The 27,979-nt window shown below is 31.6% G+C and overlaps 3 protein-coding genes across 4 annotated transcripts; 1 reads left to right on the top strand and 2 right to left on the bottom strand.

Moving 5' to 3' along the window:
- Positions 1-831: 831 nt before the first annotated feature.
- LOC129290108 (transcriptional regulator TAC1-like) lies at positions 832-1,365 on the bottom strand. The gene is made up of 2 exons (XM_054926811.1): positions 1,056-1,365; positions 832-956 (listed from the first exon to the last, which is right to left on the bottom strand). The coding sequence occupies exons 1-2, from the start codon at positions 1,363-1,365 to the stop codon at positions 832-834; spliced, it is 435 nt and encodes a 144-aa protein (XP_054782786.1).
- A 3,567-nt stretch (positions 1,366-4,932) lies between these two features.
- Positions 4,933-8,621, bottom strand: LOC129291690 (probable transcriptional regulator RABBIT EARS). 2 transcript variants are annotated; one of them, XM_054929170.1, is made up of 2 exons: positions 7,629-8,621; positions 4,933-6,176 (listed from the first exon to the last, which is right to left on the bottom strand). In XM_054929170.1, exons 1-2 carry the CDS (start codon positions 8,358-8,360, stop codon positions 6,048-6,050), a joined length of 861 nt encoding a protein of 286 aa, XP_054785145.1. In that variant the 5' UTR covers positions 8,361-8,621; the 3' UTR covers positions 4,933-6,047. The 2 variants fall into 2 exon arrangements, with proteins under 2 accessions (XP_054785145.1, XP_054785146.1); XM_054929171.1 differs by lacking the exon at positions 4,933-6,176 and adding an exon at positions 6,366-6,651 and having other exon boundaries at positions 7,629-8,618.
- Positions 8,622-20,409: 11,788 nt separating this feature from the next.
- LOC129290107 (tropinone reductase homolog) lies at positions 20,410-26,943 on the top strand. The gene is made up of 10 exons (XM_054926810.1): positions 20,410-20,565; positions 20,670-20,877; positions 21,771-21,987; positions 22,285-22,397; positions 22,765-22,926; positions 24,757-24,839; positions 24,943-25,150; positions 25,797-26,013; positions 26,134-26,246; positions 26,628-26,943. Exons 1-10 carry the CDS (start codon positions 20,477-20,479, stop codon positions 26,796-26,798), a joined length of 1,581 nt encoding a protein of 526 aa, XP_054782785.1. The 5' UTR covers positions 20,410-20,476; the 3' UTR covers positions 26,799-26,943.
- The last annotated feature ends 1,036 nt before the right edge of the window (positions 26,944-27,979 follow it).

Below are 27,979 nucleotides of genomic sequence, written 5' to 3'. Positions count from 1 at the left end.
TTTTTCTCTTCATAATTAAGAATATTACTTCTGATATTTATGCATTCAATTACATGTAACATAGTGTCATCGGCATTTTTTTCCAAAGCACCCTAGTAGTTCATATGTCCCAGGCAAGATTATATACTTTCTTGTTTCTTTAGTAACTCAATAACTTGACAGTGGAACTAATGACTTTGCATTTCCTTTAATTAATTTTCAGCATTGCATCACTTTAGTATTGTGATGAGTGACTAATCGTTTCTCCTTTCTGCCATTTTTCTTTCTTGTATATATATACTTTACAAAAGAACTGAGTTAATTAAGAATAAAATTTGCTCATAAAATGTCTGCTATCTATTTGTCTTCTGCCACATAATATAATTAAGGAGCAGAAGGCTTCAGATAACAGATACATAATGACCAAAGCAATAACTTTACACACACACACACACACACTGCATCTATAATATATGGTAAATACTAAAATAATTTCCAAAAAGATACTCAAATAATCACAACACTATATGTCTTCAACTGCATAACCATGAAAAATGAAAGCAAAATAAAAAAATTAAACAGTTCTTATATGTGCCATTATATATATATATATATATATATATGGAACTAACAGCTACTCTAGGAATTAATTATGACCCAAATCATATATGAAAGGTGGGAAGAAGAGGTACAGGTGTGAAAAAAAAAAAAACAACCTCTCCTGAAGAATTTAAACTGGAACCCCCAGTCCCACACATAACATCTAAGAAGCACCAATATGACACAGCGACGACGATACTTACTAAGTATTATATATATGGCTTCCATCTTCGTTCTTGAAGCATCAGGCTCTCAAAAAAATTCTCTGGTGCTCAAAGTTGAGGCGTCATGCGGCTGATGACCTAACCGAAGCTCAAGATCTATTTCAATGTTCTCATTATCATTGCCGGCAAGCAAGGGATTACTGGGAAGTGATTCTGCAGACGTAGAAACGTGCATCAATGTTAATTACCTGCAGTGAATTTGTGATTATTGCTATAGTGTTGTAATTTATATATATAATAATATATCCTCACCAGAATCCCACTGAAACAAACCCTTGTCTTCCGAATTAGAAGGCTTATTATGAGGAGGAGGCTGGTCATCATCAGAAGTACAAGTACTAGGGTTCTTGACTGAGATGTCCAGAGAAAGCAAGTTTTCTTCAGATGATTGTTTCAGCTTTGCTCTGTCTCTCCTATGGATGTTCATGTGACCTCCTAGGGCTTGAGCATTTGAGAATCCCCTCTTGCAGAAGGCACACGTATAAGATCTGGCTCCAGCTTCATCTGCGCTCCATCTTATCTGCTCAGGTAACTTCTTTGTGTTCTGACGATTAAAATCCATCTTTTTTTTCTAACAGTAACACAAGTAGCTAGCTAGCAAGAGGAACAGAGATAAAATGAGAAAACAATTGATTTTTTTTTCCTCTAAAAAAAACTGGGGTACGGTCAACCAGGTTGATTTGTTACGATGGTGATGATGATATATAAATGAGATTGGAAACAACGGAAAGGCGTACATACATGCGCAATTGAAGTCTTGAAGTGTAGAAACCTGTTGTATTAATTAGTAAGAATATTTAAAATTAGTTTCATCTAATTTCATTCGAACAAATCCATTTAATTTAAGATTGACCATAATAGTTCTTTAAATTATTAGATTAATTGGGTACAAAAACTAGGAACGGTGGGAAAGTATTGAATAAAGTAATGCTTTTGTATCGTTTTGTACTCATTCAAGGATTCTGCAAGACATCTTGCTTTAGATTGCATGGAAAGTACAACAGGACTAAATAAGATTTTATATATTGTGCTGCTTTAGGCTCGGTGAAAAGCTAAATGATATTTTTGATTGGGGTTAAAAGTTAATTTGAAGAGTTAAAAACTCATGAATTAATTATTCATCCACCACCCACCACATAATGACAATTTCTAACAATTGGACCGGACCTAGTGTACATAGGTTTTTGATTGAAATGGTCGATCTGGTCCGATTTCCTGAATGTTGTTTTATATACTTTCAATGATGTATTCTATATCTTGAGGGTTTCATTATTGTCAACACTGGTGTCTTTGAGAATTAGTAGTTGTCAATTGAAATATTTAAGTATTTTTAATTTGTTACAACTGCAATATCAAATTATATAAGAGTATTTTACTCTAAAAGATAATATATTTGTAGTTTTCCATTTAATCTAAATGGAAAACGAAAAAGGTTTCTTAAAAACCTAATCTTTTTTAGACCTTTAGTTGTTGGCTACCAACAAGTATTGAGTCTAGCAAATGATACCAGTCTTTTATAACATAACAAACTAATGTTTGAATTCTTATTAGAAAAGATATTCACATTTTAATTAGTGTTCGACCTTGCTTTGACTATGATTATTTCAAATAAGAGGACACACATAAATAATAATAATAATAATAATAAGTCGCTTGCTAGATTATCCCTCAAGACATTTTTTTTAATAGACTTATCCCTAAAGACTTCAATTTAAATTCAAGTAATTAAATAAAAAAGTATGAGAGGAGGAAAAGTAACAGTCAAGCTATATGTCTGTTAGGCTTACTAAATGCGAAGATTGGTTGGCATTTGGGGGATCTTAAAAGATGCAAATTAAACAAAATCTAGAAGGGAAAAACATTCATGACAGCTTACGACAAAATTAATTTAAAGGACGTTTCTTCAAGGAAGATGGCACACAATGTAACTTTATGCCTTAGTTTGGATTGGAAAAGAAGAAAAAGAAATAAGGAAAAAATATTAATTAGGTGAATTTAAAAACAATAGTAAATTTTTTTTACCATTTTATATTTTCTTCTAATATTCCTTTCTTTTTATTTTTCTTCCTATTTAAACTAAGTGTGAATAATGTAAAAAGAGGTTGAGACCAACAATCGCTGAATAAAGTGAAAAGACTCGATTTTTTTTTTAAAATAAAAATCTTAGATATGATGAAGAAACTACTTTTTATTTGGAGTTATATAATAACTCCAAATATATAACAATATTGAATATTATATGACAATTAAAAGAAAATAGCCGTGAGCCAAATTTTTTTGTGAGAAGTTGTGGATTTAATCTTGCTTGTAATCTTAGACTTTTCATGCCTTTCCATCTAATTTTAAATAGAAAAAAGAAAAAGGCTGTGAGCTGATCTTTTTGGCAACAAGCTACGCAAATTAAACGACAAAGAAATGGATGTGTGAGCCAATTTTGAAATATGATATTGCAGTTGGAAATTTGGACTCTCTTGCCGCACTGAAGAGATCACTGCCATTCTTTTTATATATATAAAATTACAAAACTTCCCTCTTATTCTTAATTTGGACTTCTCTTATTTGTGCGGTTGTTTTTTTAAAAAAAAAATTATTGATGGGATAACGTTTACAGGCAAATCAAGCCAAATGGACGCACTTTGGGTTAATCAATTTACTTAATTAACTTTTTTTTTAGTCATGTTATAATCCATGTGAAATAAGAAACCTTATAGCCAAATGAAAAAAAAAAAAAAAAAACTAACGTGGATACAGTGTGCTTAAGTGATGGAATATGATAACTCACACTCACATATGCACATTTTTCACTAACGAGGAAAATATATGATGACATTTTTCCCACAAAAATTTATGCCTTAGAGGTGGACACTGGATAGTTTATATAATTTTTTTTTTTGTGTACAATTTATATTTAAATCTATATCTTCAAATTTTGGTACCAAAACGGCTTTCGATTTTTATCTCTAAGAAACTTTGGGCCCATTAATAATATCGTTGGGCTTCCTCTTGTCCAAAAGCCTTGACACTTATCAATTCTCTAATAAGAAAATTTAAGTGTTCAATAGAATTTTAATATGATGTCACCCAAAATAAATAAATATATCTCATGAAAAAATAAATAAAAATAGGTTTTTCCCCTGTATAAAATTTGATGGCTAAATTATACAATTTATATCTCGTTTATAGTGTGAATCTCTATAATATTTATTCTTTATATTAAATATATATCGATATATTGATGAATGCATATAACATATTCACAAAATAATATATGTTACGTAGTTGTATTTTCTTAGAACGTTTTCAATAAAAATTCTTTGAATTATTTTGTCCGTTAATCTAGATTAAGATTTTGCCCGTAGTTGTAAAGATATAGTTTCTACACTTATTTAAGATTGGAACTCCAATTAACAATCAAACGGAAAATTTAAGCTGAAAATCATTAGGCTAACCTTTTCTTCTGAATGTTTAATTATTATTTTGTTAAAAGAAGTGCTTAATTATTTGAAACAAGATATGTGAAGAATAATGAGTTGAAATTTTTAAACTCTTGTCCTTTGATCCTTGGACGGCTGTTGTGATAGTTTTTTTTAAATATATAATTAACGTGAAAAAGAAGAAGAAGAAGACAACATTCAAATAAAAGAAATAGCAGAGACTATGAATCCACCATATACTCTCTCTATTTTTATTTATAAAAAAAATTAATATTTTTAATTTGTTTTTTTATATAAGTAAAATCACACTTTTCAATAAACATTTATTGCAAAATTTTTAAGTTATCCCTCATAGTTTCATCCTTCATAGTCATAAAAAATAATTAATAAAAGATTGATTAACATAATTAATAAAGAATATTATAGTTTAATTTTTTTTATTTTCAGATGTAATTAATATAATTAATGAATTTTTTTAAATTGTGTCATATATATATTTTTATAAATAAAAATAAAGGGAATATAGTATTTGAGCATGAATAATATAATTACCTTCTTTGAAGATTTTGAGAAAAATTGACTGTCAACAGGCACATGCATCCAAAAAGGAGCATGCATCCCCACGAACTCAAACAATTTATAAATGTATAAGCAGTCTCATGATATCGAAAAAAAGAGAATCCCAGAGATCGACATGTCAGATGTTGAATTGGCATCAAAGATTCTACATCTTAATTATTCTCCGGTTTGTGTCTGCTAGTGCCTGCGTGTCTCGTGAAAGAGGAACTATTGTTTCCATGCAAACATACTCTTAGTTGTCATACATAAAAGGAATATATTCCCAAAACCCAATGTATACTCTGCAATTTCCCTTTCACAAAGTTGTTACCATTCTCTGATAATCATTTCCATTTTGAAATCACCAAAATGCTGCTCAACAATACTTCCCATGCAGACCCGTGAGAATCATAGTATCCCATACCTCCTTCTCTCTCTCTCTCACGTCTATGGGGATTTTTAATTTTTAATTGTATTTTTTTATTAAAAGTAATCAAGTTCAAAGCATGATGAGGCATTAGATGTGAGCACTATTCTTAAAGGTAATTCAAACGTTGATTAACTACATTTGATATTAATTTCTTCTGCTAAATCAAACTCCCTGTTGGTTCTTGACTTAGCTTCTTGCATGTAGAAATGTATAGAAGAAACTCATCAATATCAAGCACGATGACAAAAAATTCGGCCAAAAAACAAAGCACAGTGACAAAATTTAATTATGGTTCACGATCCACTGCTAAGTAAAATAAATATATATTAAATAGATATCACTATTATTGAAAACTAAATTTGTTAATTTTATCATAAAACAGATAATCTTGAAATATTAATTTGACTAATATATGAAGTTATATTTCAAATTAAATAAAAATGAAAATAATTTTTTAGGATGTTTTGAATTTGAATACTTTTTTAATTATTTCAAAAGGTGTATGTCTGTCTATATAATAGATGAAATTTAAAACTTAAAAGATATATCGTCTGGGCAAAAATAATTTATCTTATCATGTATAACGCCTTCCGAGTTCAAATAGAGAAACGACAGTTTCTTCCCATGTTCCATTTCCTGCCAAATTTTGAATTTTTTATTGGTTTTAAATTTGTCCTATATATCTTTAAAAATGGATCAGACATTGTTCTCATTAGACCCAACTCTATGAAAAATTACTAATGACACTGTCTGACGTATAGGTGGACAAAAATCTAGCTGGCTATAGAAAGATAAAATATATAGAAGTTATAGAACCAAAGACTACAAAAACTGAAAGTTCATGTGATTAAAGCTAAATGAAAGACTAGAAGTATGCGGTCTTGAAGCTGGCCTTTTTTTGTTTAATATTGTTAGGTTTGTCACCGAGTGGCTGCATGTATACACGTACGTCTAGAAGAAGAAATAAAAATTACATAAATTAAATAGGGCATCCGAAAATTTTGAGGGTATAATTTGTGATTGTAATTAGAGGCAAACTCTAGTATCATAGTGATCACTCTTGAATAATTGATTGCCGAGTAGGTGCAGCAAATTTTGGAGGCATTTAGAAGAGGAGATAAGGAAGAATAAAAATAAAGTGGGGGGGGGGGGAAGAGAGAGAGAGAGAGAGAGAGAAGAAACATGTGGATTTATGTGGAAGGGATAGCTAAGCAATAGATCTGGTGGGTGATATAATAAAATCAACAGAAAAGTGGATCAATGTTGGGATGTATCTGACTTCATATGGCTTTTGAAAAGATCAATATAATATCAGTGTGTGTTTTATGGGTCAGTTTACTTGTCTCTGATGGAATGTCTGAGATCTGAATGAAAAAGAGCTCACAAAATTCCAAGCGGTAGTTTTTGGAAGACTTCTTCCTTAACCCTAAATTAAACACCACACTCATAATTAATTGACCTAATCTGATCAATAGTTAAAAAGTTAAATCTAAACAAACAATCTCAGCCAACTAGTAAATGTTCAAGACATGGATTTGAAGTCAAGTCTTTAATTAATAACCGTTGATGCCCATGTGTGTGTGTGTGTGTGTAAATAGACACAGAATAATATGAAACATATTTGTCCTGTACGTGAAGCTGCTGGGCCTGTAGCTCAAGATGATTTGGAATGCATATTTGATGGCGAGATGAAAAACTGTGGATGTAATTTTACGCTCTAAAACTTGGAGCTTCAAACTAAAAGCAGTTCAAATGTGGATGTAATTTACCCTCTATAAAACTTTGAGCTTCAAACTAAAAGCAGTTCAAATGTGGTTGTAATTTACCCTCTAAAATTTTCAGCTTCAAAATAAAAGCAGTTCACACTCGTGTGTGTGTGTTTGTGTATATATATATCCAAGATTGAGGAAAACGGTAAAGGGAAGCATATTCAAAATTAGACAAATTTTTTTACATTTAGATTTGAATATATAACTTAACTTTCTTTCTGTCATATCATGCACTAAATTTCATGGAAGGGGCTAGAAGCCTAGAATGTCTGTTTGTTAAAAGTAACAGAGGGGCCATTGAGGAATATCATAATAATCATATCATGAGGAATTTATCCTCGTAAAGATCCAAGGACTCATCAATTTCACCATTCAATTTCATTATATTCTGTTATTATCAAATAAATAATGCTTTTTGCTGTCTAGGAAGACGAAGTTTACAAGCTTTGTCAACAATTATGATATAGTATAATCATCAAACGCTGCAGAGTTAACACCAGCTTTCAGGAGAAACCCATGAACCATGATCAAACTTGAGGAAAATTAAATCTTCTTTTGAGGTATGCATGATTAAAGCTAAGAAGAAAAGAGAAACAATTGGATATATCATTGTAAGAATAGCTTTGAACTATACCTTGGGAGGACTGTAACCAAGCCTTAGCTCCAGATCTAGCTCTTCACTGGAACTAGGACTAATAAACTCGAACATCTGAGACTTGATATGACCAGTCCTATTATCAACTGAACTTGATTTTGATGAGATCAATGGAATTAATGATGAAGCATCTGTTATTCTTCTCCTCTTGCATCTCATAATATCAGCTTCTTCTTTATTACAATCAGTATCTACTATCTTGGATATCTTATCATCCTTAGTTCCAATAAGATCGGTCTTTTGAGAATATAATCTTCGTTCAGCTGCAAGGTTTGACCAGGAAATACAAGAATCGTATGGCGGGGAATTCTCTTGAATCAAAGATGGAGGGGCTAGTTTAGCCTCAGAAGCAAGAATACGAAGATCATCAGAATTAGGGTTAGTGTTGGAATAAGCCAAGGAAGATGTGAAAGAATTTTGATGATCAAGACTGGTTTCATCCGTTTTGTGTGGACTTGGGGGTTGCTTTAGCCTAGCTCTATCTCTTCTGTGAACATTCATGTGGCCACCAAGAGCTTGGGCTGACCTGAACTCTCTGCTGCAAAAGCTGCAAGAGTATGATCTTGGAGGCCATATGCATCCACCAAAACGCTCATCTTCCGCAAAGGCTTGTTCTTCCCATGAATCGCCATAGGTCAAGTTGTGAGTATTATAAAAGCTCAAAGATGAGTGCTTTCTTTTGGTCCAAATCCAACATTGACCTTCTTCCATTGCAGCACTGCAGCTAGCTATAACAAATCAAACTTCAGGTAAAACTAGATTGATGAGATGATTTTGAGGAAGGGATTCTACAAGGTTGAGGATTTGAAAGCCTCCATGAAGTCTGTTTTGCTGTGTGGGATAGTGGAATCAATTTAATTTGTAAGGAGCGTGAAGGCGGTTGGTGTTTGGTACTGTACCTTGCATTTTTTTTTTTTTGGTTGAGATGGAACTGATGTTGTTTAAGTATAATGGCATCATGCAATATAAGTAATCGACCCATCTAGTGAGATAATGTTGGTTTGTTGTTGTTGTTAGATAAAGAAGATGGAACTGATAACTAAAACAAAAGGCTGCCTTGCAAATCTCAAAAGATTCATATTATTCAGAGGAAAATAAAAGGCAAAAAATTGAGTGCAAATATGAAATGTTAATTTCACAATAGAGTTATATCTTTTTATATCAAACATTTGAAATCTCATTATACAATGACATTCTTGTATGATGTTCTCTCCAAATACCAGAATGTAATAATCTTAGTAATTTACACTTAGCATTGGGGTCAGTGTAGGAACATGATTACAAAAGAGACAGTGGGCCTACCAAAAAATTACTAATCGGGAATCCCTTTAAAAATTAAGATTAACTATATAATCAGCATGAGCTTCAAGCTAAGCATAACTGCAATTGTTGACTCTGAAGCTGCCTAGCTATCTCCGTGCAGTGTTGTATATATAAGATAAAACCAAAGATTCAAATTCTAAAACATTTAAGTTGATAAGATATCTTAAAAATTGTAATTATTTTCAAAAAAAAGTTATATATACAGGATTTCTTATCAAGCTATAACAAAATTTCAACGAACATAATAATTTTCATAAAACTTGACCGTAGTAGTTTTTTCTTTATAAATCATTTAAATCTAATAATTTTTTAAAATGGCTAAGATTTTTAAGGTCAAGGTTCCTACAATACGTATAGTTTATTTAAATTAATCAATTCCCTGCATTTCTTGTGGGTTGATGGCCTGATGGATTAGAAAATTAATCACTGATGTGGGTCCCCTGAAAGCGTCTTAACCTACTAAGATGTGAGGTGGCTTCAGAGAACTCAGACTTAAGTGAAGAAATATGACTAAAATATATATATATATATATATACACATATTATTCAGAGAGAACAGTAATCGGCTGTTGGGGTCCTCATATCTATTTTCATTCAAAGAAAATTTTATATTAATTATTACAACTTAATTATATTGTTCGTTTCTGTACAGACAAAAAGCAATTATGTGACTAAATCCCATATGTTGAATAATCCCGTGAAAATTGTATGTTATCTCCAGTCCTATTTGTAGGCCAGATTTTAGAAGTAACTTTTGTTCTAAGATATAGAACACCTTTTTTTATTAGCGTGGAGATATTTAATATACTTATATCATGATTTAAAATTAAAGATAAAAATAAAAATACATTTCATTTTATATAATATCAAGAAAAAACTGACTTTTTTAAAAAACGTGAAACGGTTGAAAGTATCCTATAATAAATATCGGATGGAGTATTCTTGTACGACCAGTTATGTTAATTAATTACTTCTTAAATATACCACAGCGTCTTATATAAATTAATCAATTTGAGACTTCGACGACATTTCAATATTTCACATATGTTACCTAATCCCTATCAACATACATCATGGTCATCGTTTTCTTCTTTTTATTTTTATTTTTTGTAAAAAAATATTTACAAACGCAGAGAGGTGCCTCAGCCTTAGCATCTTATTTTCTCTATTTTCTAAAGCTGACAAAGTGAAAGGCGTGTTATTGACTAACTGGCACTAGTTTTAATTAATTGTTTAATTTTTTATTATTGTTACTAAGATCTTAAAACGGACCACATTTGCTCACATGAGGAGGGCTCTAGTGTATATATTCTTAGGAGTGAAAGTGAGCTAATAAATGAGCTTAAAGGAGAAATTGACTTGCGCATGAAACAAACCAATGCCTAGGCAATCGCACCTGACAATATCCAATTTACCTCCTACATGTGAGTTAAAGAGACATTGAATTCCTTTTATAGGAGTTATTTTGCAAAATGGTTATTAATTTATTTTAACATTGCTTATCCAGAAACCTTGGTTTATGGTTGTATTAATTTCAAACTTGAAGAGTCTCAGAAACGGTGGTCAAATTTAATTGTCCTTAAGCAAGCTTAATTGTTCTTTAATCATTAAACAAATTTCTTAAAGGTTTTTATTTTGCCAACGCTCCATTTATGGGATTTGATTTTATGATATTACTGAGTTAACACAAGTAAATGGCCACCCAACATTCATTTGGGTCTGTTCCTATATACATCAGAGCATGTAGTATATCTAGTTCCCAACTCTTAAGCTTTCTAGTCACTTCTTCACTCCTCCTCTATACTGTTGTGGTTGGCTGATTATATTATTCTACTTGTATCTGTTGTTCTATGTTGTTGTTTCACTTTTGAAACCATTCCCAAACATTTCCAAGATAGAGATGTTCAATGGCAAAAATTTCAAACTCTGCCAGGAATGAATTTTCATCGTTCTTGTTTTGCATGGTGTAGTTGTTGCTCTTACTCAAGCCAAACCCCCTGTTGATGCATACCAAGCTCATAGAAATGCTTGGACACATGCAAATAAGATATGTTCAATGTCTACTACATACACAAGGAAGCTAGCAAAATATAGGAATCACTCATGACAAAGTATACTATTGAGGATGCTGGGAAGCAAAAATTTATGGTTAGCAATTTTTATAGATGGGAGATTATTAAGGACAAAGATGTGAAGGAATGGATAAATGTATATCACAAGTTGTTGGAGGAGCTTCATGCTAAGAACATCAATCCACTAGTTGAATTCATAGTTGGGATCCTTATCGAGAAACTACTAAAGTCATGGAACGACTATAAGCAACAACCGAAACACAAGTAAAAGTAGCTATATCTGACTGATCTAATCACTCATATCATTATTGAAGACACCAATCGAAAGGCTGTTCATGCAGCTAGAGGTAAAGAGATTACATTCAAAGCTATTCTAGTGGAGACAAAATCTCACGACAAGAGTTATGACTCTAAAAATAAAGATAAGAACAAGAGTAAAAAATCTAATTACAAACCAATTCTTTTAACCCCTCTTTTAAGAAAAAAGAAGAATGTTTTATTTGTGGGAAACCATGTCATTATGCAGCATAGTGCAAAAAGAGAGTCAAGTACAAATTTGGTTTAAGAAGATGATGACATCATTGTTGTGGTGGTGTCCTAAGCTCTCTTGATTTCTGATGTGAAGAAATGAGTGCTAGACTTCAGGGCTACTAGGTACATTTGTGCTTGTACCACCCTCATTTTTTTAAAACATTTTTCTTAAATCATTAACATATGAACTTTCAAGATTAAATATTGGGATTCCAAAGATATAGACAAATGGCTCTAGGACATTCAAAGCCGAAACTATCTTTATATCATAAGTCAAATAACATGACAAATTATCTTAAAAATATTTTGATATTATATTGGGGCTTAACCCACATGTCAACGACTATTCAATTTAAATCCTCATGATGAAATTAACTTAAACATTTCTTTTAAAGTATAATTCAAATTTCTCAAAAGTTATTGAAATCCAATCCAAGTGAATAATAAATCCTCCTAGATCATGGCAAAATATTAACAGAGAAATGACATGTGCCAAGCCATCAAACGAAGCTCAAAGGCTCAATTCTCTAGTGCCTTTCCTTGTGCCCTACCGTTACCCTCACCTAAAAAATGTAAGAGGTAACATTGGTTATTTTTTTATACGAAAAAGCTATTATTTATATTATTATATATATACATATAAATTGGTCTAGGAATATTGTGCCCATTGAGGGCTCATTTGATTCATCCTAGATTGAAAATGTATCTTTGAAACTGTTTAACATGCTTGGGTATGTAGTATTTGAACTTATATATTATTTTGTTCCTTTTCAAGCAACTAGTTTATACTATTTAATGAATTGTATCATGAAAATGGTTAGTTATGATTATTCAAATCCTGTCAGGTATGCTTGTGAATATTTGAAATATTATAAGAAATATGTTTTACTCTTTTCGAGCATGATTATGTGTGTTGGAACCTTATGGATTGTGGTAGATATTTTGGAGATTTTGTTGTTATTTTGGCCACATGGTAAGTTACATGAAGAATCTCATAGTTGGCATTTCTTGTTAAGGCCCCTTTCTCCTGTCTGGGACTCAGACGGTGGGATATTAGGCACCTCCTTTTTAACAAGAGAAGTCTAGTCTTACAAGCAATATGCTTTTGGTCGAGCGTATTTCTCAAAGCTAAATTTTGGCTAGCAGGATACTCCCTCCAATCCTATTTATAGGGTATAGAGAGAAGTTTTTTTATCCTATTTATAAATCACATCATTAAATTTTTATCACAAATTACTCCTTTTACCTTCTATTGAATGTTGGAGAGAAAAAATATATTGTTAAAGTATATATATTTAATAGAGATAAATTTGAAAACTTTTTAAATTTTTAAACAGAGTTATGAGTTTTAAGATTTTTCTTAATTTTGATAAAATATGTTAAAAGTGACTTATAAATAGAACCATAAAAGTAAGGTGGATAGGAGGCATAAGGGAAGGTCTGGGATAGCATCACTCATTTGTATGATTTTTTTATTATATACTTTTGGTTTATGAAAACAACATATCTTGCTTTGTGAACTTATTTATGAACCAGCATTACGAAAGATATTATGTATGTAAACAAGAATATTATGAAATGAGATTTTGAACTGGTTTGCTAGTATATTTAAAAATGCCATATGTCACTAAGACATTTGGTCTCACATGTTACCTCTTACATTTCTTAGCTGAGGGTAGGGGTGTTTAGTCTGGACCCGTCCCGATTAGCCCGGTATCGTCCCGGTCTGAAAATAATTGGGATGGGACTTTACAGGACGAGACAGGAAAGGGGGTTCGAGACGGGATAGGACACGGGATTACCATCAAGACGTCCCGTCCTGTCCCAAATATTATGTTTATTATTTTTTATTTTAAATATATGAATTATATTAATATAATTTATACTTATATTAATTATATCAATTATAATTTTAATACTTGCAATTCTTATTTAAAACTAAAGTTTTTTTATGTTGATAATTTTAATGACATGGAGTAAACATGGCGATATCTTTCTTTATAATATACTAATTATATTAATATAATTTATTTTTATATCTATCTATTTAATAACTTTTATTTACAACGTATTTTTTGCTTATTTTTAGAAGAGTTAATTAGCTTAGTACATCTTCACTAAAATAGAAGAACAATGATTTGATGTTATGTTTGACTTGCCTGTTGTTACTAATCTTATAGCATAAAGATCATTTATATTTATTGTTATAATGTGTAGTTGTGATTAATATAATTCAATAATTAATTTTAAATTATTGTTATTTATATACTTGTGTTGTTTTGATTTTAAACTTAATAAATTATATGATTTAAAATTTTAATGAACGTTATTATTCAGATCTTTTTTCAATATTATTTCATTTATCGGGACGGCGGGACGTCCCGATCTTGTCCCGATCCCATCCCGACTCTTAACGGGACGGGATGACTTTCAGGACGAAACGGGACACTGGACCAAAATTTAGTCCCGATCTTTTTTCCAGGATGGGACATGGGACAGGGGTGTCCCGGTCCCGTCCTGTCCCGTGAACATCCCTAGCTGAGGGTATCGGTAGGGTATAGGGGAAGGCATTGGAAAACTGAGCCTTTGGGCTTCATTTGAAAGCTTGGCACATGTCATTTGTCCATTAATATTTTACTACAATCTAGGAAGATTTTAATATTTACTTGGATTTCAATAACTTTTAAGAAATTTGAATTATACTTTAAAATAAATATTTAAGTTGATTTCATCTTGAGAATTTAAATTGAATAGTAGTTGAAGTGTGAGTTAAGTCCCAATATAATATCAAAATATTTTTCAAATAATGTGTTACGTCGTTTGACTTATTATATGAAGATAGTTAGGGCTTTGAATATCCTAGACCCATTTGTTTGTATCTTCTAGATCCCAATGTTTAATCTTGGAAGGTTTGTATCTTAATGATTTAAGAAAAATGGTTTTTAAAAAATGAGAGTGTTACAATGCTAATCAATTGTTGACAACAACGATGTGCTATAGGACATTATATATTCTTAAGAACTATTCCACCACACTAAATTGATTGCAGCAACTCCTTAAGATTAGACATCTTACAAATGAATAAGGGCACATAACAATGGCTACAAGTAGAATAATATAGTTAGGCAACCACAACAACACAAAGGAGGGGGAAAGAAGTGACTCAAAAGCTCAAAAGTCAGGCACTAGTTACACTAAATGCTTCAATATATATATAGGCACAAACCCAGATGAATGTTGGGCGGCCATTTACTCGTGTTAACTCACCAATTTCAAAAAATCATATCCCATAAAACATTGGTTACTTAGCATTTGCAAAACAAAAAACCTTTAAGAAATTTGTTTAATTATTAAAGAACAATTAAGCTTGTTTAAAAACAATTAAATTTGACCGCCATTTTTGAAACTCTTCAAATTCGAAATTCATACAACCATGGACCAAGGTTTTCATATAAGCAATGTTAAAATAAATTGATAATTATTTTCGCAAAAAAAATTCATAAAGGAAGCCAGTGCTTCTTTAACTCACTAACGCAAGGGGCGAATAAATTATTTTCAATTGCGATTTCCCAATGTTGACTTTATTCATGCACAGAATCCCACTTTTTTTCTAAATTCATTTCTTAGTCCACTTTTACTTCTAAACATATATACAATTGGAGCTCTTCTCATATGAGAAATGTAAAATTTTTTCTTTTGACGCACCTACACATGCCACAGCACACAACAATTTATATAGAAGCCATAGATGGTTTGGTGTTAAAAAAAAAAATTATATACGCGCGTGCATATATGTGTGTGCATATAATCATAGTACGTATTGAGTAATTTCACTTCATTTAAAGATGTCATTGATCATTTTCAAGTACTTTTTGGATGAACTATATAGTATAAATATGCATGAATGTCTAAGTACTATTTTCAAGTTGTAAAGGACAACTAGAGGGAGAAAGGAAAATTTTTATGAAGAAATTAATTAAAGAAAGGAAATGAGGGAATATGACATTGAACGAGATTTTCCTTTTTCACTGGATTTAACTGTGTGTATATTGTCGAATTTAAACTTTTGTTTAAAAGTTTTTTTTAATTTTAATGAACATAATGTGGCAATAATAATATACTTACTTACTTTCAAATTAATTTAATAAAATATGCATACATGTATAGTGTTTTGTTTACATAACATTAATTATGAATTATTTCATCGCTGAAAAGCGTTTCTCATCATGCAAATTGATAATGTAATTAAATTATTTGCAAATGTGAGATTGAATTATTTGCAACTTGAGAAATACAGACATTATTATCATCTGAAAGCAGAAACATTCCGTCCCCATAATTTGACAAAGAGAAAAGACAGATACCTGCTTCTTTTATATTTATATAATAAATTCTTAAATTTATATCTGGTTATAAAGCACATGCACGTTGTTCTATCTACGTATAATAATAATAATAATAATAATAATAATAATAATAATAATAATACGATCCATGTCTCTATACGCTGCAAAAATTGTCTTCTTTCACTCTACTTGTATTTTATTTATCGCTCCTGCACCAAAGGCTCTCTTTTATTTTAATGTAAATTAAATATAGAATACATCTACAGAGAGAAAGTAAGAGAGAGCAAATAGTAGACAATGACTGAAAAAAGAAAATAATTGATGAGAGATGAGTAAGAGAGAACATCTTCTTTGTATTTTAATGGTTATTAAATATTAATCATGCCAATATATGTTTGACGAAGCATAAAATTAAAGATAAAATTCAAATATGGTCATTGGATATTAGACATTATTTGAATTTAATTCAGCATATATTTTCTTTTTGCCAGCAATTTAGTGTAGAATTGAATTCGTAAAGGATTACCATTTCTTTTAATATAATTACTTGATATTCAATGCTACTAAATCAAAGTAATAAAGTATTATGAGGCCTAATTGAAGATAAATCTCTCAAAAACATTTTTACATCGTTATTATTGCGATGTGGTGACAGATGCTGATGCCAGCAGCGGCAAGGCGTTAAGGTTCATGTGGAGTTTTGCTTGGAACCCATGGGCATGTGAGACTTTCGACTTTCAACTATCAACTATCAAGTTTGAAGTTTAATTTGAAGCTTTCTATTTTACTGGCTTTAAATATTTGTATTTTTGTAGCTATCGAAATTGAAAAAGCAACGCCAATCGGCAGGTAGGTAGGATCCTTAATGATATTAAAATTTGTTTAAAGATATATAAATTAATTACCCCCACGATAGGTTCTAGTTTTCTACTTATTGCTTTTTGTTTTAGTGCATTCCCAATTACATGGCATGCAAGAGAACGACTTTTGCCGTTTCATACTGCCCTTTCTTTTTTACATACTCCTATCATTTATAACTAATAGGATTTTTTTTAATACAGGAGCTTTTTTATAGGGTAAACAAGTAAATTGACTCATAAATTATGGGTCCAAAATTGTTTGAGACCATAAATTAATATTTTGTGTAATTTTCTTGATTCGGTCCTATACCATATTCTTGAAGGCCCAACAGTTGTTAATATTGTGGCTCAAAGAATGATGGTATTGGTAACAATTCTTGCCCTTTCGTTCCTCCGTAGGTGGAATTTCATTGTTTGCGGGCAACGAGATGAACCTCTCATTCAGTAAGTAGTTGAATATATTTTCTATCTTTGAGGTGTCAAAAGTGTATTACATAACATTGGTAACACTGTCTCCAATACCTAGCCTCTTTGAGTCTTAAGAGTTACGTTAAGTACGTGCGTGGCACAACTCCTAATGATAACGGACCGTGCCTTGTCTTCATTTGAGCCTATCGTTTAAGTTTTCTTTTCTTTTTGTGATTTTAGGATGACACTTTGTTTTATGTTCAAATACTTTCTTTTAACTTCTGAAAACAGAGCAATTTGACCTTTGTCATTAACAAAAGTTTACTTTAACCATTATTTGATCAAAAAATGATAGATAGAATCTCAAAAATTACAAAAAAAAGATAAAAAAAATTATAAGTCTTTCACTATAATTTTTGAGCCATTTTTTATAATCTTAAAGTCATTTTTTGATCATTAACGATCAAAGTTAATTTTTATTAATAACAATAGTTAGATTATACTGTTTTCAATAGTTAAAGAGTAACATTATACAAAAAATAAGTAAAGTTAATTTTAATAACTAATTAATATATATAATAAAATGAAATGACTCATAAATTTGAGTTTTAAAATTTTAAATTATAATGTGATCCTTTTTTGTCATTCTTTGTCTATTTGTTCTTTTCTCTCATTTTTAGGTAATCGTTGTCCGTTCCTAACAAGTTTATTGCTTTTAACTAACCATATTTTGCAATAAACTGTAAAACACAATTAGTAGTTGTTTATTTATTACAATTTACGCCTGGACAAGCTCCTGTGGAGATTAATGTTTCCCATATTCCTTTTGTTGCGTGCTTCAACGCGTGGAGTGTGACTTGCTTTTCAAACCTTTTGACGATTGATCTACCCACGAGCGGCAAAACTATTTGTTTAGACACGGCTATCAAATTCATTTATTTATTTTTTATTAAATATTGGTGTAATACGGTTCGAAATATAATAGATATTAAATATAAATATATTTTTCAATAAAAAATTGAATCTTAATTTTTTATGTTATGAAGGACTAGTACTTTCAATTAGATTTAACCTTATTGGTAATATGGCTATCAATTTATGGTTTTAAAAACGAGATCAACTGCATTAATATACAATTAAATAATATACAGTACATATCTATATATGTGTTATGGATTTATAATAGGGAGGGAACCGTTCTCCTTTTGGAAGTATACTAGTCGTGTGATTTGGATATTTGATGCTTTAAGAAATTTTAAGAATGATTGGCCCACTCGTATAGCTACACCAAAACTCACCAAATATTTCTAATGATACACACAAGCGAATGAAAACACTTCCAACAAATTAATTTCAAGGTTGCCTCAATTGGCTAGTCTATGTCCTCATTTCAATATCTTTGGGGACACGCAATTCATTTGAATTGCCACTCAGGACTTTAATTAACGCAACATTATTGAGACAAATAAGCTAGAGGGTATAACAATGTTTGATTTCGAATACACTAAATTAATTTTTTATATAAATCATAGGAGAAAAATGTATTCACAAGCATCATTGTTTGTGGACGATGATGAATAATTTGAATGAAAAATATCTAAAGTTAGTGTGGATAAATATTATAATTTGTCCTGGAGGCCACCTAGTTGTCATGGTTCTAAAAGTAAAGGGAGAATGATATTAAAATCATAAACCAATGAATTTATAAAAGTTAAGTTTCCAACAAAACTTTCTAAAAAATCAATTATAAATATTGATTTAGGTAGCTATAAATGCAAGAATTTTAATTATAAATAAGATATTTAAGTTTTAAATGTATCTCTTAATTTTTAATTGAGATTTATGTTTGTAATTGTTTGAATAAATATTAAAAATTATTTTTTAAAAAATTTTTATCAAGAATTTAATGGTTATAAGTTTCAAATTTTGGCACTTTGCTGTTATTTTGCCCAAAAGCCTTACAGTTACTTTTTATCAGACTTCATTTTCAAAATTCGGCTGGGCTTATGTACAAGGCCCAATAATATATATTATTTATTTTGACCCTTAGTAATTTATAAGAAAAGAATTATATACTTAATCTGTTGTCTTTAATTAAATTAAGATATATAAATTTTTATATATTCTTTATTTTATAACAAACTAAGTATAAAAGATGGAGTGACTTCGTATTCTCTTAATCTGTATGGTTAACAACTTGTCAGCAATGTGTGGTTCCTAATATTGATAAAATCAGTTGTCTTGTCTAAATTTTTTAAATTAAAATCCAAAGATTTTAGATAATCATATATAACGGCAGGCGAGGGGCGGCTTCCAGAGATCAGTAGACAATAAATTGAAAAAATAACAATAAAATTTTTATAAAATGTATAAATAATAATTTAATTTTTAAAAATGTCATAATTCTTGTGAAGTCCCTAAAAATTTTTTTATCATTAATAAATTTATATAAATTATTAAATTATCTTTGTTGAAAATAAATGATTTATAAATTTTGTTTAAATATTCACAATTTTTTTTATATTCACAATAATGCAACAGCAAATAAGAAATTAACATGCGAAATTGAGATTTGCTCTTGCATTATTGTGAATATAAAAAAAATTTGTGAATATTTAAAAAAAACTTATGAATCATTTGTTTTCAATAAAAATAATTTGATAATTTATATAAATTTATTAATGACAGAAAGGTCTTTAGAGATTTCAAAAAAATTATGGTATTTTAAGAGATTAAATTATTATTTAAAAAATTTTAGAAGAAATTTTATTATTATTTTTTTCAATAAATAAATTTGTATGAATTTTTTTTTTTTGATAAAATTTGTATGAATTAAATGAGAGCTTATTGGCTTTTACAACCATGGAAACGAAATTGTCAGCCAGCCAGCCAGCCAGCCAGCCAGTCAGAGCACTATATTGCGGCAGGCCCATTGGACGGGCCCAAGCACTCATACACTAAAGATGGACCATGTTATGCGTACAAGCTTTCTGTTTCTGCTACTAATGAGCCTTTTGTTAATCGTACACGGCTAGCAAGCGAAGTCTTTCAAAACTCAGCGAAAAAAAAAAAAAAAAAATTCTTTCAAAAATCTTTTTTTTTTTTTTGGTGAACAACTTTTCCTCTTCCCAACTTTGCTTCCTATATTTCAAACTTTCAATCCATCACAATCCCTTTTTATGTATCACGTGCAAGTATTCAAGTATAGCCACAAATATCTTGTACGTGCATTTCATTTCATATCACGAGTGCTTCTCAGAGACCGGCAGGTTTCATTGCAAGAGAAAATGAGTGAAGCAAAGTTGATTGGCAGAGACAAGAGATGGTCGCTGAGTGGGATGAATGCTCTAGTCACCGGAGCAACCCGAGGCATTGGGTAACTTATTTGTTACTTTCGTTTCATTCAAACTTCATCACTGTTTGTTTTGGCCTGTGCTTTCTGCTGCTGATTCGTTTTTTTATTTTTTTATTTGGAATCAGGCATGCCACTGTAGAAGAACTAGCAGAATTTGGAGCAACTGTGCATATATGTTCCCGTAACCAATCAGACATCGACAAGTGTTTGAAAGAGTGGAGGAGCAAAGGATTTTGTGTCACTGGATCGGTCTGCGATGTGATCTCAAGTCACCAGCGTCAAAATTTAATGCAAACTGTTGCCTCCATTTTTCATGGAAAGCTCAACATCCTTGTAAGCTTCTCTCAGGCTCTTGATTGTTTAATTGGTGGGAAATTTACAGATTTCATTTCAAGGATTATAAATTCTCAAAATTTATGATGGGAAGACTTTAAAAACTGGCATGATTTAGTAAGGCCTTTCGTGTCTCATCTGGCGTCTAAGTCTGCTCTTTTGCTTCATCCTGATCTTTTTCTTGCTGCGTTTGTCATTGTAATAACTCTCAAACTCCAAGGTAACTGAAGGAAGACTAGTTATAACTTTACTAAAGTTGTAACTTGTGCGTGCCTGTGTCTCTATGATCTCATAACTGAGAAGTAAGGAGATAATAACTCTAAAATTGATTTAAGAAAGCTTGTTAGTTACTCAGGTAGCCCCCTAGAGGAGTAAGAAGAGAGAAGAAGAATATGCCATCTTTATTGCTCTTCTCTTCTTTGATAAAATAGTATTGCATCTCTTTCAATCTGGACTAAAATTGAAGTTAACAGCATCAATATAAGCAGTATCTAATTAGACTCAAACTTCACCAGCTTCATTTCTAGCTCAAGTCCCAGTTTAACCCCTTTTAAAAGGACTGTTACTTCATCCATAAAATGTAGACATTGCTAATCACGCAGTAGCAATAAAATTCACCAATTTGAATTCAAGCATAGATTCATGTTCTTTTTTTTCTTTTTTTTTAAATTCTTGTTTGAATTGGGCCTGAAAAAATAATTTAGGTTTGAACGAAGAGTTTCAAGGCTCACCATATCTGTTATATATGAGCCATTGGGTTCTGTCAATGCATCTTCAGATGAAAAAGAATATATCTAGTCATTTCATTCTGTTCAATTTGTGAGCCTTTAGACGTGATGATATTTCTTTCCTAAATTGGTGATCAATGGACTTCAAAAGTTGTTTTCTGTTAGATAAACAATGCAGGGACAATCATATATAACAAAGCCACAGATCAAACTGCAGAAGATGTATCTACTGTTATGGGCACCAATTTTGAATCTTCTTACCATTTGAACCAACTTGCACACCCGCTTCTTAAAGCTTCAGGATATGGTACCATTGTAAATATCTCCTCCATTGTGAGTGGGAAAGCTTTGCCTCTTGTTTCAGCCTGCGCAGCATCCAGGGGTATATCTTTTCAATGAAATATACTTTTTGGTCTCTTAAAGATATTACATGTCAGAACTATTTAGATCTTGGAGGTAACAGTCCATGGAATATGATTACCAATAACAGATAATGAGTCGAGAAGTTTCGGGAAGGAACAAGTGCATTTCTAAGATTCTAGAACATAATAGTTGATAAATGAAATTCCGAATTCCAAGCATTACATTTCCGCTGTCCTTGTTCATAACCTGTGGTAATCTATCATGATAAATTACTTGAGCAAATTAATCCATAATATGATCTGTGTAATTTTATCAGGAGCTATGAATCAAGTCACAAAGAACTTGGCTTTGGAATGGGCAAAGGATAACATTCGTGTAAATGCAGTTGCACCCGGAACTATAATGACATCGCTTTTGGAGTCTAGCTTGGTATAAAACTACAAACTTGTATCTAATTAGTTTATATCCATGATGAGGCATATCATATCAGAAGAATATATCTGCACTCAGTTTTGATCACTTTTCATCATAATACGGTCACCTTTGAAAAGCTTTGCATAGAAAGTCAGTTCAACTGGTAAGAGGAGATAATATCTCTGATAACTTGAGTTTGAATTACCTGCAATGCCTTTGTGGAGAGTACACCGAATGAACTAGACTAATATGATGAAGAAATGCATCCCTAGGATCTCATGAAGAGAGGACTTACGAGTCTTGTTATGTTCTTCTTTCCTGCGCGTGAAATCATGTTACTTCAAGTGAGAATTGATGCTCATTATCTTTGATGTTCTCACAGAAAGAACCTGGTGGAGAAACAGCAGTGAAATCTATTGTATCTCAAACTCCTATGAATCGCACAGGAGAGCCTAAGGAGATATCAGCACTAGTTGCCTTCCTTTGCCTTCCTGCTGCTTCATACATCACTGGTCAGATTATATATGCAGATGGAGGCTTCTCTGTTTAGATGTTTAAATGGTTCTCTCTCTCTTCGCTAATTTTTTTTTTTTCTCCAGGCTTGAATGTAAACGTAATAATGCTCAATTGATAAATATTATCTTTTAATTTGCTATTAATAGAAAACACAACATATTAATTCAAAACTTTCCTTTCGCTTTATTTACCACTTGTATTTCAAATGTTATGCATTCGTGCTCTTAGTTAAATTCATTAACTTTTCAAGTGCAATGACAAGCTCATTCTGCTATGGGAAACAAATTGAGTAAAGTAAAAAGATTTGGGGAGAATTAGATTCAAGGACTACTTTAGAGACTTATTTATAGACAATGACTAATAACAAGTCTCATTTAAAAAAAAAATAAATTCATGTTCTTTTTTTTAATAATAATCTATTTTATATTGGTTTTTTTTTTTACAAATAATTTTTTAAGTGGTTGTTGAATGTGATTCTCCCAAAGATTTATAAGTTTTAATAGGACAAATATTTTAATAAATAATAGTACGTATTATTTTTATTTTTTGAAATAAAGTCAAGTAGATATATACATTAAAATGAAAGAAAAAGGAAAATTAAATGACTCCAATAGTTATAGGAAAACAAGATATATTAAAATCATTCAACGACCACATAAAGCAGCACCAAGCAATAGTCTTGTCATTGAATGGATAAATTAGAGTAGCTATATGTTAGGTTAAAGTGCTTGGCAAAGTACGACCACTTGGCTCAGTTCCAAATTAGAGAATATGAATGTGCCCAAGGTCTGACAAATTCCAATTTCATCTCGTCCAAAACTGTTGAATCCAATAAGATAGGGTACGAAAACATATAACCTGATAGCTTTCCAATTTCATGAAAGGAGATTTTTTAAAAATAATGTCCGGTAAGTGAACTCCCTCCATTACAATTCCATCAGCAATAATAATTGCTTTGTTTCTTTTGAATTCCTTGCATTCAGTTTTCCATAAGTGTACACCGGAAGTTCTTGCGCTGAACGAATTCTCCTTAGTGGAACGATCAACAATTTTGAAACCCAAGAAACCCCTATCACTTCTAATAACTGTGCTTTTAGAGAGATCTTGAAGCGAATCCCATATATTGTTCTATTTAACTACATCAATAATAAATACAGACACAATACACACACACACACACAAAAAGATGGAATAATGGAAAGGTGATGGTCGTAATAAAAAAAAAAAAAAGTAAGGAATTCCAGAACGGTCTATATGCTTTCACGCAATCAAACAAGTTCAAAGAGTTTGATTGTTCCCGCGCATTGGTTCCTCTGAAAATTCATTTCCCTGTTAGTTTAGCTTTCACCTCTCCCCCATCACGTGCATGTATTTAATTAGAGCACCAATACTTGCTCCACTGTCGTCCACTCACTTGGACATCTGAATCTAAATTCGGGTATGGTTAAACCAAATTGAGGAAAACCCTTTTAATAAGTGGTCCTTATACTTGCTTCACTGTCGTCCAATCACTTGGGGATCTAATCTATTGATCAGCATCAATTACAGTGGTCCTACTCTAAGCAAACCATTGTATTATTGTATATGTTGTTTTGTCAAGCTTCACTACCGACTATGTTGTATATTAGCGAATACAGAAAGTGCAGCGTGGCTCGTTCCAACCTCCATGTCAAGTTTTTCCAACTTTTTACACTTAATTTAGACCGCATGCAAGCAATCAATTATAACCACACACGTATACATCTTGTGCTTGTGCATATAAATGCAAATACCACCGACACCTCACAGTCACAGAGACTTGTTGGCTCTTATATCACGCGCCCCAACGTTTCACTGATTAGCAGAGAAATAAACATAAATGGCTGGAGCAATGCTCAAAGACAAGAGATGGTCGTTGAGTGGGATGACTGCTCTTGTCACAGGAGCAACCCGAGGCATCGGGTAAGTTATTATTCGTTACCTCCATTTGATTCAGAGTTGTTCTCTATGTAATCTGGTCTGTGATTTTTCTGATATTGATTCATGTTCATTGATTTGGAATTAGGCATGCTATAGTAGAGGAATTGGCAGAATTTGGAGCAACTGTGCATATATGTTCACGTAGCCAAGCAGACATTGATGAGTGTTTGAAACAGTGGAAAAGCAGAGGATTTAGCGTGACTGGATCAGTATGTGATGTACACTCGCGCGACCAACGTCAAAATTTAATGGGAACTGTTGCCTCCATTTTTCATGGAAAGCTCAACATCCTTGTAAGATTCTCTTTGGTTCTTCATTGTGACTGTGAATTTTCTTGAAAAGGTATGAATGCATTATGTTGTTTGTTTCATTAAAAAATTTAAGTTAAATTACAATGGCTAACAGATTAATTTGACTAAATAACTTCAAAAAAAAAAAGAATTAATGAAAACTAAGGAAGAGGATTTTCTTCAGGCGAGAAAGAGAGGAAAATTTTGATGCATACAACATCGCATGTGGGGCTGACAAACCTTTCTCTCTTTCTTTCTCCACTTAGACTCCCGATTCACTTGGAGAGAATACAATCCCAGTGAGCTAATTATCGCAATGAATATTTTATTTTTTAAAATTAAAGTTTTGACATTGATATTTAAAATGAACTGATATTTAATGGACTCCATAAGCTCAATTACATTTCACATAAATTTTCTTTCACATTCAAAACTGTTCAACTCATTTATTATTTTTAAATACCTATTTTTCTTTTATAAATATTTATATTTATTTTAAAGAATATAGTTTTATTGGGTTGGACCAGTGAATTATAGATGACATTTTATCTTGGTTGAACATCAATATGTATTACTACAAAGACATGATCATATTTCCTTGCTAAATAAATTATACTATAGTGGATTTCAGTTAGTAATTTTCTTCTAGATAAACAATGCCGGGACGGTTGATGTTAAGGAAAGCCTAGATCACACAGCTGAAGATATATCAACTATTATGATCACCAACTTTGAGGCTACTTATCATTTAAGTCAACTAGCACACCCTCTTCTAAAAGCATCAGGATATGGTGTTATTGTGAATATCTCTTCCATTTCCAGTACCAAAGTTTTCCCAGGTGTTTCAGCCTATGCAGCTTCTAAAGGTAAATATATCTTCTCTCTTCAATCAATCATCTATTTCACCTTTGAATGATAATCTAATTACCTGATAACTTCGAGTAACTTGATTGATACGAAATCTGCCGATATATAATTTGATTCAGGAGCCGTAAATCAAACCACCAAGTACATGGCAAGTGAATGGGCGAAGGATAATATTCGTGTCAATGCAGTAGCAGCGGGAATGGTGATGACAGTGCTTTTAGAGTCTTGCTTGGTATAACTATAAGCATATCAATTTCCTGCACTTTTGAATGCTTGCATATCAATTATATTTTAGTACTGTCATGCTGGGACCTGAAAGAGCACGTATGTTGGGAGATCCTCTTGGGTATTTTGTTTCATTGGATTTTGAGAGGATACATATAAATGGATTCCACACTGCATTTTGATCCAAAACTATGCTAGGAATATCACTTTCCTGCGCTTATGTTTCCTATCGTTTTATCAAAATTTGTATGTTGAGATCTTTATCATTATATGTTAATATTGTCCTCTTGGGACTCGAGAATATTACATGTCAAGAAGATCTTTTTGAGCTTTCTGTTTTACTGGACTTGGTACCGTTTATGATGCTCGTTTTAATTTGTTTTCTCAGGAAAAATCAAAATTGGGAAAGAATGCAGAAAATGTTTTTGCATCTCAAATTCCTGTTGGTCGAATAGCAGAGCCTAAAGAGATTTCAGGAATGGCTGCTTTTCTTTGCCTTCCTGCTGCTTCATATATCACTGGACAAGTTATAACTGTAGACGGTGGTTTCACTGTTTAAATAGTATAGCCTCATTTCAATTCTAATAATTGTGTAATTGCTTCAAGTCAGTCAGAAACTCCTAGCTAAGTCAAGTTCATATTTTAATCATTGGGAAGCTACAGTTGACAGCTTTTTAATTTATACTTCAGCAATGACTTCAGCATCCCGACCTCTTCTTTATTTTAATGAAAAATTTATAGCTCTAAGAACCCTCTACACATAACTCATTTTTAAGAATTTCAAACAAACAACTTAGCCCAATTCAAAATATGATGCTAAGAGAGACATGTCATTATTAGTTTATTGTCAAATGGTGAATAATTTGTTCCAGTGACTTAAATATCCTAGCTTTTGCAAATAGTAGATTATAGCATTACTACTATGTACTATGATAGCTTGGAGAAGTAGATCTATTATGAGGTTGGAAGTTTTAAAGAAAATTGTAGCAATTTGAGGCAATTTATAATCAAGTTCTATTAACTACTCTTAGATCCAGGGTGCAGAGTTACAGACCCCTATCACCTCCTAAATCAGCTATGATAAAACAATCCACATCTTCTCTGAAACCTGACAATCCAAATTCTGCTATGAGGCGCTTGATTTTATTCCAAGTAATGTTCCTAATCACAATCAACGTCAACAGAGTTTATTTGTATCGTTTGAGTGTGGTCCTGCTCTGAGAAATATATTGTTGGAATTTCGCTGTCACTGTCTTTGTGACACATCACCCAATCAAGCTGTGAATAACCACATGTATTTTCTTCTGAGTACCACAAGTACCCCGGAATGAAAAAAAATAAAAAATAAAATATTTCTTTGTACAAGTGGACATGGCAATTCCCTCTTTAAACCTAAAAATCACCTCACAGAAGCTGCAGGTCCCTTTCTTTCTCCCTCCCTTCCCTCCTTCTGTGCTCTAGTAGCAAATAAACCTGGTAAGTTATAACTTGAATTTAGTTCAAGGGTCATCTCTATACTTGGTTTGTACTTCCTGCCTCTGATTCATCTTCATTCACACCCCTCATCACTAGACTACTTTTAGTGGCTTCTTTTGTTTGATTCCTGGATATTACAGATTCTCAGATTCCTGCTGATTGGCATTCTGAATTAGTTCTAAATAAATAGATACAAGAAAGGAAGTCCTTAGTTAGATCTCCATGTGCTCTTTGGAATCCATTTGTTTCTCTAATTGAAGCTGA

This window comes from Prosopis cineraria, unplaced genomic scaffold, assembly GCF_029017545.1.
Source record: "Prosopis cineraria cultivar Desert tree isolate PC_DT_omini unplaced genomic scaffold, ASM2901754v1 PC13, whole genome shotgun sequence".
Taxonomy (NCBI): domain Eukaryota; kingdom Viridiplantae; phylum Streptophyta; class Magnoliopsida; order Fabales; family Fabaceae; genus Prosopis; species Prosopis cineraria.
The sequence above is the reverse complement of the archived record's forward strand: the minus strand, read 5'-3'. Positions and strand labels throughout refer to the sequence as shown.